The 13,832-nt window shown below is 40.1% G+C and overlaps 1 protein-coding gene across 1 annotated transcript in view; it reads right to left on the reverse strand.

The window, feature by feature from the left end:
- Window positions 1–676: 676 nt before the first annotated feature.
- SPMIP4 (sperm microtubule inner protein 4) overlaps window positions 677–13,832 on the reverse strand; it is a 62,069-nt gene continuing 48,913 nt past the window's right edge. The window contains exons 6-9 of the mRNA XM_089673223.1: window positions 13,716–13,804; window positions 5,680–5,854; window positions 4,287–4,378; window positions 677–1,441 (exon numbers count right to left, since the gene is read on the reverse strand). Of these exons, the coding sequence (XP_089529349.1) occupies window positions 734–1,441; window positions 4,287–4,378; window positions 5,680–5,854; window positions 13,716–13,804 (1,064 nt within the window). The 3' untranslated portion in view covers window positions 677–733. The remainder of the gene's footprint in view (window positions 1,442–4,286; window positions 4,379–5,679; window positions 5,855–13,715; window positions 13,805–13,832) is intronic.

Consider the following 13,832-nt stretch of genomic DNA (forward strand, 5'->3'; position numbering starts at 1 on the left):
TTAAAAAAGTCCCTGACCCTTTCCAAAAAACGCACCGGGTGAAAATGCGGAGATGTAAACATGTCCCATAGGAAATCATGTTAAATTGACTGTAGTGCGTTTCTTCAAAAAACACTAAAAACGCATTGGTGTGAACCAGGGGTAATTTAACAAGCTGAAGTTAGAAGTTGATTGGCTACCATGCACAGCTGCACCAGATTGCACCAGTTTTAGTAAATCTATCCCACTGCATCCAAAGAGCATAACACAAAGCAGGTCAAATACAGCCTCCGAACTGCCATGTTTACTGCTGAAATAAAGTCAATAGGATTTTGTTGACCTTTGTTTAATGTACATTCCAAAGGCAAGAAAACATGCCAGGCAACATAAGCTCTTATAAAGGTTTCCAAATCCACATATAAAAATAATGTATCCAAGTGTATTTGCCAAATTCTTTAAATATCGGCTTGCATAAATCACTATGTAATGGTGCTGAGCCCCCATAGTTAATGACCCCCATATCAGTTGCATGATTTGTTATAGTTACACCCTTGACTAGCTTTTCAGAAGAGACTGGCAATGGCATCCTCCATACATCTACAGTACAGATTTTCTTTACTACATGGTTGAACCCAGGATTATCAAGCAAATCTGTTTAATATTAGCTAATGGAATTATTTACAGACTGTTACTACAGTTGTATTCAGCAGACTCTTTTATTTCTCTTGTATTGTTTATACAGTGGTTGATACTGCTAATTGTGGAAATAGAAGGAATGGAACCCATAAAACTTGTGCTTCCTTCCAGAATGACAATTTTCTCTTAGATCTTTAGTTTTTTCTGGAAAGTTTTGGTGGAATGTTTTTTGAGCTGTTGACTTTGAGAAGGAGTCTTGAAGCACAAGTAGAGTTGTATGTGGTGAAGTCTTTCCATTTTGAATGGCACTTTGTGTTCTTAATGTGTTTTGATGAATATAGTGGCTTAATATACTATCTTGTGGTTTTGTAGAACAAGTCTCTAGACTGGTAAAACACCTTTTTTGGAATGGTTTACTGAGCTCAGAAGCATTTTCAAAAACAATATATGGATCCTGTCCACCTGGTAAATCTTCATGGACTCTTTTATACTCCAAATCATATTGAGTTGGTATGGGTGTTAGCTGCCTTCTGTACAATACATCTGTCTTTTCTGTGTCTGTAATTTTGCGTATATCAGGCTCCTTATGTCCCTGCATTGAGGATATATACTCTGTGTTTTCCTTCTTAGTTGTGTTAGTAGCAGTGTCAGAGGTACAGGGTATACGTATAGGTGTCTCCACCTCATCAGTTGAACTGGGTTTATATTCTACAGTTCCATTTCCAGGTTCTTCCTCTTTCACGAGAGTCCGGCGACCCTCTCTTGAACGTGCAATGCGTCCTTCTATTGGCCGTGCTTGAAGGACAGTTGATAAGAATGCTGGCTTCTGAAAAAGATCATTGTGAAATTACATAAATGCATTTTTATCCAACTGCAAATTTGCAAATCTTTAAATTTGTGTAATCTCTTTTTTTGTTTTACAAATATGTCACTATACCCAAGCAATACCATCTACTGTCATTTGAGTGAAATTACATTGTACATAGTGGATATATTACTTTTATGGCATTTACATGATGTGGTGAGTTGCACCTAAGAAAGCCAATGCTCTGCCTTCTTGCAGCAAATAAATGACTTTTGTAGCAGATGAGACATTTTCTATTTATGTCTGTGGTTGAATGGATCTCTACTTCATACACATTACACATTGGAGAATAATTTACACTTGAACTTTAAAGAAAGGTATGGGTTTCTACAAATAAAAAAAATACTCACCTATGTGGATGCAGCATCGATCCGATGCCGCATCTGCCCCCCGCTGCTTCTAAGACTGAGAAATGAGCAATCAAAGACCATTGATTACTTAGTTCTCAGCCTTCAGTGACTTGTCAGCGACCACTCCCTGCTATACCATTCCAGTACCCACTGGAGCACCAGGCTGTGGGGGAGTGGGAGCGACTGGCTCAGGCTCTCAGTGACTCATTTAGAGGCTGAGCCAACTGCCAGTCCAGGCATCTGGGTGGAGCTCAACTTTAAAGTCTGGATCTTTCCAGAACCTGGACCAGCTGAGTGTTGTCAGCTTACTGCAGACTAAACAGGTCATGGGAGTGCAAAATGTACTGCACTCCTGTGATCCATAGAGGTAGGGCCAAAATAGCTTTGGCCCTACTTCACCTTTCAGCATGCAAAAGAAAGCATTTCCATAAAGTCACTGAGGTCAATTTACTAAAGGTTACCGCATGCAATATGAAGGTCACATGACTAATTTTGGAAATATCACATGACATAAAAGAGTCAATTCACCAAAGTAAAATATTGAATGAGAGGTAAATAATACACATTTGTTAAAAAATAGTGAGATAAATACCGCAAAAAATGAGATAAATCATTAACATAAATTTACTAAAAAACACACATTTGTTATTTATAACCTGGTGTTTGCTGGCGGTATTTTAAAAATGTACAAAATAACAATTAGAGGAACTCTGCACTGGCCAGGAAGTGAAAAGTATACAATGTATCAGTGTGAACATGTTCTCCTCTGAGCTCAGGACTGAAAATAAATTGTAACATTTCATCAGAGGGAGATTGGTGAAAGCACACTAGAATGATTTCATAGTGTTATATTGATGTGTGCCTTCTGGTGCAGTATTAGCCTGCAAAAAAAAATAGTGAAAAAAGACAAAATTTAAGCGCTAAATATTGCAAAACATAAATATTTAATGCCTTCGGTAAATAATGCATGTTTTTTAGTGAATTAACTACTTTTGAGATAAATACTGCATGAGTTATTTTTACTAAAAAATAAATATGGTAGTTATCTCTCAACCCCATTGCTACTCTTGTAAATCAAGGGTGTTTGATGTTTAAAGTGTATTTAAAACCAAATCTTTTACAGGAATAACAGGAATATAGATTAAATCTTCCAAAGGCGACCTCTGTTCTGGTGACAACTTTGGAGAGATTTCCCCTATTTTTCTGTTGTGGCTACAGTACAGGATCATTCCCTACGTTATCCAAAATTGAAAAAAAAAATGGTCTTAGGTACAATTGCACAGTTCGGTGGATAGCATCACACCGTTTTGAAATCATCATGTGCTTATTTAGAAAGTGAGTGCAGATGTAGAAAACACAGCTGTACTTGAAAGCCACATTTTAAAAGGCAGAGATTATGGCAGGACTTTCATAAAGGTACAGTAAGTCAGCATGTGGTTTAATAGGTAAACTAAAGGTATAAAGAAAGTGTATGTGGATAAGATCTTAACCTTATTCAGGCATGTCCCCATAAACAATATATATTAGGCAAAATTATTTCCTCTCCCAGTGTGGGGAAGAGATGGAATGTAGAAAAAGGAACTTAAAATGTGCCATAGCATACCAAATGTGCCACAAGTTGAGTAAAAGTATACAAAACTTTATTACAAAAATACTACACAAAAATATTTAAAACCATGATCTATGGAGCAGCATACAATATGTCATCGGACAGATTTGATGGAAATTTATACATATGATGTGACAATGTCTCTGTGCCGATGGTAAGCAGAAACGGCTGTGAATGATCAACACATTTTGTTAACATTGCTTATCAGGATCCACACCAGCAAAAAGGACATTCACAAACTTATCCTAAGTATAACAGACCATCAGGTGTGTTGTAGGTGGAGGGGGAGGAGGAAGAGAGACGCATCCAGGAATCAAATGGAAAATACCAACTCTACAATAAAACTTGAATAACTCCAAGTCCAATAGAAAAAAAATCACAAATCCTCAAGAATCACAAAAGGAAGGCCAAGGATATAGCTCTCTCCAAGCTTACGCCACCATTCCGAACGCCATTGAGAGCCATCTCTTCCTCCTCCTCCACCTACAACACACCTGATGGTCTGTTATACTTAGGATAAATTTTGGAATGCCCTTTTATAGATGTATCAATTTCCATCAAATCTGTCCCATGACATATTGTATGCTGCTCCATAGATCATGGTTTTAATAATGTTTGTGTACTATTTTTGTAAAAAAGCTTTGTATACTTTTTATCAATTTGTGGCACATTTGGTATACTATGGCACATTTAAAGTTCCTTTTTTTACATTTCATCTCTTCCCCACACTGGGAGAGGGAATCATTTTGCTTCATAAATTAAAGGTACACTTGTTTTTATCACATCATTTAGGAAATGTTGCTGGTAAATTAACTATGTAATGTGTGCATACATGAATAAAACTTACTATTCCTGTATTTTCATTTGTTCTTCCTGTTGTGCTGCCAATTACCTTCTCATAATAATCATCAAGTTGTAATGGGTTCATTTCACCACGATCTGAGTATCGAAGAAAAAATTTGTTCAGAAAACTGCTCAGAAAATATGGGCTGTTCATCAGTTTTGGTACTCTTCTCTGTAAGTGGTACTAGGTGTAGCCCGGTTTGCAGAACCGGCAGAGGAGTAACATCATGGACCTGACTGCTCTTGCTCACATTTGGGGAGAGGATTTTTTGGAGGGTATGTGTTACCTTACGCTGAATGGCAGGAAGAAGAGTGCAGAATGTATGTGTGTTACTCTCCACCTAAGGTATTATGTCAGAGTTCAGTCCTGTTGATCCTTTCCACAATAAACTGATAGGAAACCTGGAATAATAATAATGCCCAATGGTCCTATTCTTAAGGTAACTTGCAATGCTCAGCCCACAGGGCCTATCCACAAAGTGAATCTTCAGAGACTGGGTCACACCAGAAGCTGTGCCATGACTCTGCACCCTGAAAGCTTTCTGTGGCTAACTAATACAGTACACTCAGGTGTGGAAAGTGCCACAATGTGAAGCCCAGTTGCTCAGGGTAGCTGTGAATAGAGATCAGCCCAAGTGGAGTGTAGTAGAAACTTGATTATAGAAAGAAAAATGAATAACCTTAAAAGCAGGGAAAATGGCTAGCAAACAAATCAGACATGCTTTACTTGCTTTACTCTCTTAGGACAATAACATGGATAAACTTGGAGTAGGAAGGGTGGACACTACTTTTTTGTTTGCCAATGTCCAAATCCTTCTATAGGTAGCAGTATAACCCCAATAGGCTCTGAATCTTGTGCACTTCAGTGAACGAAAGAAATATAATGAACTTCAGGATTTGTATATAAAATATTTATTTATTTGAACATTTATAAAGATGCCTTTCCTGTGTTGAGCAATAAATGAGAAAAAACATTAAAGCCAAAGTTAAAATTTTTTAAAAATCAGCACAAGGGATGGTACTTACATTGATTGAGCTGTGTCCCTTTTGCTGGTGGCTTTATGAATGGAGGAGGTAGACTTATCATTCATCTGCCCATCCTCTATTACCAGAGTGCTTTACATTGTAAATACCCTAGCCTGGGACTTTAAATGAAGCACCATGAAGCATCCAAGAACTCAACGCATTTTGTGGAGCATCGTCCACTTCCTCTCTCTATATATAATATATATATATATATATTGAACAATATTACCGGACTATACTGTTACCAATTTTTTATTCTGCAGATACATACCTCGCATCTACTCCTGGGGAACAATAACTAAACGTAGGCTGTAAACAACTAGGGAATCAACAAAAAAAGTCTTAGATTTCACAGAATTTACTGTATCTACCTGTAAAGCTGCGGTTGTATGTTGTTAACCACTGAGATTTATTTGCATTCCTCTGTAAATTGACTGTCCTTTCACATGACATTTCTTCATATGTCTTGTACAGTAGATTAGGAGCCACAGTCTTTGGGGGACATGGGTAGTAGATTTGACCATTTTCTTGACTGAATTTTGGGAACTGAAAAAGAAAAAAAACCTGAAGCTTATTATACTTATGTCAGGAATCAAGGAATGACCAGAAAGGTGTGGACTGACACAGGGAAACGCAGGTTTTAGGTATAGTATAATAATACAGTTTACTATTAGCCACCCAGATATATATATATAAACGCACAGTGAACAAACCAACCTTCCACTAATCTTAGTAGGTGCAGGAACACAGGCGTAGTCAGGGCTGGAGAGGTGGAATGGTCAGGCCGGCCGTAGGGTTCTGTAATGACTGTTTGGTGGTACCTCTAGTGGTCCCCAGGACAGGATTCCCCAGGGCGCGGAGTCTAAGTCCCAGTCTGCTTATTCACCAGGGCCCCTGATGGTGGGGATGGACTTGGAGCAGACAGGAACCAGGTCGCGGCCCCTGAGTACACCTGCTAGTGGTAGAGGGATCTGCCAGAGGTATGTGCAGGTACGGCTGGATCCGTGCAGGATGGATGGATGGCAGAGTAGTTAGCGTGGTCAGACAGGCCAAGTCAGCAACGTGCGGGCAGCAAGGTACCAAAAGGAGCAGGCAGAGAATGGTCAAGGTCACAAGCCGGGATCAGTAACTCACGGACAGCGCGGTACAGGGGATCAGGCAGAAGGATGGCCAGGCAAGCCAGGGGTTCAACAGGAGACGGTCAGCAGAGGTCAGGATCAAGCCGGGTGAGCAACGAAGCAGGAACTCAAGATACTAGGTACAGAGGCTCATGGGAAACCATACACCAAGGCCCAGAGCACAGGCCTGGTCATGCCTTATATACACCTTTCTGCAATCAGCCCCAGGTTTGGCTGATTGTGAGCTTCTGGCTGCTAAGAGCACCCGCTGGTCAGCTCTGGTACTGCAGCCCACACGGCAGGTGAGTCCCACCACCAGTGCTGAGAGCACCCGCTGGTCACCTCTGGTACTGCAGCCCACACGGCAGGTGAGTCCCACCACCAGTGCTGAGAGCACCCGCTGGTCAGCTCTGGTACTGCAGCCCACATGGCAGGTGAGTCCCACCACCAGTGCTGAGAGCACCCGCTGGTCAGCTCTGGTACTGCAGCCCACACGGCAGGTGAGTCCCACCACCAGTGCTGAGTCCATTCCTGACAACTTATATATATATAAAAGAATCCACACCCACAACTACAACACATAAAATAATGGTAAACTCTAAGTGTCCATATATTTTGATACAAATCTTTTATGTCCAAAAATTAAACCGTGCAATCAATCAAAAACACTATATTGCCAAACGTATTGGGACGCCTCCCTTTACATGCACATGAACTTTAATGGCATCCCAGTCTTAGTCCATAGGGTTCAATATTGAGTTGGCCCACCCTTTGCAGCTATAACAACTTCAACTCTTCTGGGAAGGCTGTCCACAAGCTTTAGGAGTGTCTCTATGGGAATGTTTGAGCATTCTTCCAGATGCGCATTTGTGAGGTCAGGCACTGATGTCGGATGAGAGGGCCTGGCTTGTAGTCTCCGCTCTAATTCATCTCAAAGGTGTTCTGTCGGGTTGAGGTCAGGACTCTGTGCAGGCCAGTCAAGTTCTTCCACCCCAAATTCGCTCATCCATGTCTTTATGGACCTTGCTTTGTGCACTTTTGCGCAGTCATGTTGGATCAGGAAGGGGCCATCCCCAAACTGTTCCCACAATGTTGGGAGCATGAAATTGTTCAAAATGTCTTGGTATGCTGATGCCTGAAAGAGTTTCCTTCACTGGAACTAAGGGGCCAAGCCCAACCCCTGAAAAATAGCCCCACACCATAATCCCCCCTCCACCAAACTTTACACTTGGCACAATGCAGTCAGGCAAGTACCATTCTCCTGGCAACCCCCAAACCCAGACACATCCATAGGATTGCCAGACAGAGAAGTGTGATTTGTCACTCCAGCGAACACGTCTCCACTGCTCTAGAGTCCATTGGTGGCGTGCTTTACACCACTGCATCCGACACTTTGCATTGCACTTGGTTATGTAAGGCTTGGATGCAGCTGCTCGGCCATGGAAACCCATTCCATGAAACTCTCTATGCACTGTTGTTGTGCTAATCTGAAGGCCACATGAAGTTTGGAGGTCTTTAGCTATTGAAGTTGTCCACTTCTGCGCACTGTGCGCTTCAGCATGCACTGACCCCGCTCTGTCATCTTACGTAGCCTACCATTTGTGGTTGAGTTGCTGTTGTTCCCAGTTGCTTCCACTTTGTTATAATACCACTAACAGTTGACCGTGGAATATTTAGTAGCAAGGAAATTTCACGGATGGACTTATTGCACAGGTGGCAACCTATCATGGTAACGCACTTGAATTCACTGAGCTCCTGAGAGCGACCCATTCTTTCACAAATGTTTGTAGAAGCAGTCTGCATTCCTAGGTGCTTGATTTTTTACACCTGTGGCCATGGAGGTGATTGGAACACCTGAATCCAATGATTTGGAGGGGTGTCCCAATACCTTTGGCAATATAGTATATGTACTACATATGTTGGCACTGTGTGGCACTGAGCCACTTATACTTATTTAGTGTTTATATGTTTGTAGCTGCATCTATAGTATATTCTATGTCTTTTCTAATAAGTTTTCTGTTTCCTTGTCCAATGAAGCAGAAAAACACATGTGGACTTTGCACTGTCTGTTTTGTAGGGCTATATACAGAATTTCTAACAGGTCTAATAGAATTCTGACTAAACCTATCAGAAAACATATCACCTATGCTATCTTTGACAATTTGCACTTGTTTCACCACCATGTCTACACAGTGTAGCTTTTCTCTCTGCTGTCGATCATCTGCATTTACAATGCATCTTTGGCAGTGTTTGTACTATCCCCAACTTTGTATGAAACAGTTGAAATTCCTGGTGTTTGTCTCAGCAACATGAAGAAGTTGTAGACAAGAGTAAAACAAAATGAAGGAATGTTGCTGTAAAATGTAAAAGACTGGTTTGACAGAGAGGAAATATGACACTAGCCCCATAAAGTCTAATAGCTAACGTGTGATCTCCATGGAAACGAAGATAAAAGGGCAAGCAAAACATATGGAACAGTAAAGTAAGCTTTACTACCCTTTCTGCTGCATGAATTTTGTTGAAAGACAAACCTTTCAATTACGATGCAGCTATGTGTATGGCAGACTACATAAAAATAAGATGGTAGAACTGACAATGGTGGAATTGTAATATATATGTTCTTATTTTCCACCAGCTATAGGTATAACTCATGTAAATCAATCAACAAGAAAATCAGCCTCATAGAAAAAGTTCTGTTTCCTGCTAGGCAAACAACAACCAGCTATTGTGGCTACTGGTTTGGACCTATCCCTCCCACCTCTTCACCTTTAGCCCACCATTGTGAGCTCACTATCCATTTGCCCACAGGAGTTGTTATAGGACATAACGACATACAGGTGATTGGCTATTCAAAGTAGGCTGCATTTTTGTGTAGACGGGTGCATAGCTGGCCAAGAAGAAGCAACTACAGAGACACTGTGCTGCAGGACTTCTATGCTAATCTAGCTAGTGCTGTTCTGCTTACATCCACTAGAAGGAACCAGTGGGACATAAAGTATCAGAGAGACTTTAATGCAAGATCATGGTGGATCATGGGAGATGTAGTTTGGTAAAAGGACTCACCTATGGACGTGGAAAAACTTACAATCCCCAGTGCAAAGACATATAAATCGAAGGGCAGTAAGCAGTTTTCCAAGGCTGTGAAAAAAATAACTTCATTTTCTGTGAAGGGACCAGAGCAGTGCACATCCCTGCTTAGCTATTTGCAGTCATTAGAAGGGTATCATCCTTGGGCCTGAGATTGTGGCCCAGATGGCTGGGAGCCTGTTCTATAGAGAGGAGACTTGCACTGAGAATAACAGCAGAGGAGGCCTTGGCTGTTGAGTATCTGGACGGTAGTCTGCGCAACGCACACGACTGGGGACTGGCCACTTGTTGTTTTCACACTACCGCTGTTAGCAGAGCAAATTGGCAGGTTCATTACTTTTGGTATGTGGATACTGCTATTTGTTCAATAGAAGTCAGTCTAATGAGAAGCTGGGCTTCTGTTGAAAAGTCATGCTGGAAAACAGCATTTGATCAGTGCTTGCAGTCAATGGCTGCAAGTGCTGATCTGTGTATTCTGACAGGGGGAAGTCTCTCCTGTCAGAATATAAACACACAGTGGGAGTAATCACTGTATCAACATTGCTTGTGTTGATGCGGGGACCTGCGAGGTTTTTTTCATTCAACCTGTTGGTTGTGCAAAAAAAAAAAATGGAGGTGTATACCCTGCTGAATTTTCACTTAGCAACACTATACCACACCATGCAGATTCCACAAAGCCAGCCATACATGGACCCATGTATGGGCAGCTTGGTTGTACAGAAGTCTGTCTACCAATTGGCTTCTGTACAATTGCCCTGTTGGAAAATTGCCACAAAATCAGCACTGCTGGCTATAGCCGACAGTGCTGATAAGTGTATTCTGATGGTGGGGAAGTTTCCCTGCTATCAGAATACAAAGGCTCTGTGAGGAGGATTCCTCCATCCACCTCTCATGTGAGGATGGGGAAATCAAGGCATTTTTTTTCCTTGAACCTGCTGGCTGAATGGCAAAAAATAAAAATCTATTGGCTGCCTGAAGGAACGGTACTTGATTGTATCACCATAAAAAGTGGGTCCCATTGCACAGCCAACAGAATTTTGAGTACAAGGAATCAATTAACTACTAATTTTTATGGTGACCATCCATGGAGTTTCTTTACAGCCAGAGAAACCTTTTGCAGGTAAATACAGCGTGCATTGTTGGACATTCACTAATTGCTACCAGGCAGATTAACTGCCTTGCTATTATTGTATTATTCTTGATAGTGTTTTATTGCTGCTGTTATTCTTGATATAATATTATTGGTTTTTTTTATGCATTTTTGTGGTATAACTGCCAAGTAGGTGCCACTATAACCTAAGGTTATTAACTGTTAATGATAACCCTTTCTTTCACTGATAATCACAGTTGCTTATCCTTAACCTGTGATAATATACTCTACTTGCAGTCAACCAGTTTTGGTGCCAGTTCCTGTTTTTTTTCCATAGTTGTGTGCAGAATATTTATCTTTGTGCTTGCATAGGTATCTGCAGCTGTCTCTTGCCCAATGAGGTGTGTCAGAGTACTGAGCTGTTCATAGAGTATTGGCACAAGAACAAAGGACCTGATACATCAAGTATATGTTTAGTGTGCTCACAAGTTATTATTAATAATAATAATAATAATAATAATAATAATAAAAAATAATAATAAATTAATACATTGTTAAATTATTCAGATGCCAATCGTTTTGGCTAGTTACCTTAGTTTTAGACATCAACTGATGTCTGGATCACACATGTGGAGGCATTTGAAGGCCTTTTCTGAAGGGATATATGCAGGAGGAAGTGGGGGTCTAAGCTTCCATTATATGGAAAATTGTGAGGGAGGCCATACACAGAGATGTACAGTAGTTGTTGCAGAAGAAGTCGGATGACCCTATAGAGGGACCCTGTAATGGGACTAGAAGACTGAAAAGCTCCTTTGAGAAAGCCAATCCCGTTGAAACGTGTCAGAGGAACGGTGATGTCATCACGCTGGGTAGAGTTTGGACACCGTCTTTGGAAATGTTTTAGTGGTATGCCTGATTTATCTGCTGATATGCAAATACACATTTAATCTTTCTTAATAAAATGGATTAGCGAGCTACACTATCAGTTTGTTTTTCTGCTTCCCATATGTCATCTTTTTACCTGGGAGTCTGTTGACCATTTTAGGAGGAGAACTCGAGAGGAGTGATGTTTATATTTTAATAAAGTGCAGTTGACCTACTTTTATTGCAGTGGGGGTCTTACAGATGAGGTGAGCAGACACCCATAAGGTGGAGTGAAGGGCACATTGGTGTGCGTGCACGTTGAAGACTGTTTTATTTGTAAAGAAATCAGAATTTATTTGCGATTGCATGGAAATTGAACAGTATGTGGGACTTGATTTGATTGTTCACGTGTTTATTATTGTAATGGTTTCATGATGATTTATTATTGTTGCACAGTGATGTAGGAGTTCATTCATTATTTTTGAAGAGAGACTATATTATTTATTATCATTGCATTTTTTTTTAGATGCTTACCCACTGATTTGAAGAGATATTAATATTATTATTTTTATTCACGGTTACTATGTATTCATTTACTGTATATTGGGTGGGTATTTGGTATTTATTTATTGAAAGCACTTCACTATTTATTCATGTAGTCTATTCTATTCTTTCCTATTCTTTTATTTTCTATTACTCTATTCTGTCATATTTTATTCTATTATTTTATATTCTATTTGTTTATATTCTATTCCATTTTATTCCATTCTATTCTTTTCTATTTTGTTCTTTTATTTCTATTCTATTGTACTCTATTCTATTCTAATTTTATACCTTACTGTATTTATTGCAATGTTTGCATTTCAAATTGGAATTCATTTTCAAGTTCGGTTAATTCATGTCATTATAATTTGTTTTGCACTCATTGAAATCCATTATTATTTTGATTCAGAAGTTTGGAAACATCCGATTCTCAAATTAATGAAAATTACATCTGAATTTGTCTAGTTCTGATTAAGAGCAATGTCTGGTCTGATTTACTTACCGGAGAGAGAGCGATAGATAGATAGATAGATAAATAGATAGATAGATAGATAGATAGATAGATTACTTCTACAGTGTATTGGTGAACTGGGAAATGAAGTGTACAACTACAAGTTAATCCTTTGGGTTATGAAGTGAAGAGTAGCTAGATGGGGATCAGCCAACTTGGTTGAGGAAGCAGTGGTGGCCTGTGTGACGGATGTTCCATAGACAGGGTGGCTTGGCACTTGGTACACCTTATCGAGTGACTGGATACCTATCTTAGGGCCTGCTGTGGAAGGGAACCATCCTAGGGACTGGGCCCTCGAACCACTTTGTACGAAGCCTCCCAAAGTAAGCACTTTTGCTCCCCTGTTTGCTTTTATGTTGAACATGGTCAGGCATACAGTGTGAGAAGAGCTGGTGGAGAGACCCAGCACTCAACTCTGTATATCTCAAAATGTCTCTGTAGTTGGTGTTAGGACAGTTGTCACTGTTAGGTGTAAAGGACATTATCCATCCATATGCAGGGCCCCAGTGAAGTAGTTTGGCCTCCAGAATGAACCCACATGGGTGACAGTACAATATAATCAGCATGCAGTTCCCCCATACTAATATATGCACAATATGACCACCAATCAATATATATAATATTATTATTATTATACAGTATTTATATAGCGCCAACAGTTTGCTCAGCGCTGTACATTACAATGGGAGACAATACATGAGACAGTACAATAACAATACAATGCGATACACGAGGGGTTCGAGGGCCCTGCTCCTTGGAGCTTACAATCTAGGATGGAGGGGATAGTGGTACGGGAGGAAAAGCTGTGGGGGCTGGAGTGATAGTCTTGGGCACGGATTTACATCTACATTGTGATTTCACAAAAAAAGGTATGTATATGTATAGACATCATTGACAGCTTAGGTCTGCAGTACATTATCCTAAAGTGCTCATAAACATCCTGTTTTCTGCCTATTTCTGCAGAACCAAAATGTTCATACAATGTCAATGGGTACTTTTAGGCTCAGCAATTCCAATAACCAACAACCAACCAACTTATCTCATATTTTGTTAGATTGGATAGTAAATCTGGTTAGTTGACTGTGTTTATGGCATTCCCTATGTCATATTTCAGATAAGGCCAATTTTTTTTTTTATTCAGCTTCTTGGCTCTGTATATAAGTGGGAATATACATATTTACACGATATACTTACATGATAGTATCCTTGTTGACCTGGCCATGTCAAAGCCATCTTTTGTGAATCTGAAGGAATAGCAATTACCTCATGCCTGTATGGATTACCTGAGACATAATAGACAAAAGACAGTAA

The sequence above is a fragment of the Staurois parvus genome, unplaced genomic scaffold (genome assembly GCF_062004578.1).
Source record: "Staurois parvus isolate SC_StPar_1 unplaced genomic scaffold, SC_StPar_1.0 ptg000136l, whole genome shotgun sequence".
NCBI classification, from domain to species: Eukaryota; Metazoa; Chordata; class Amphibia; order Anura; family Ranidae; genus Staurois; species Staurois parvus.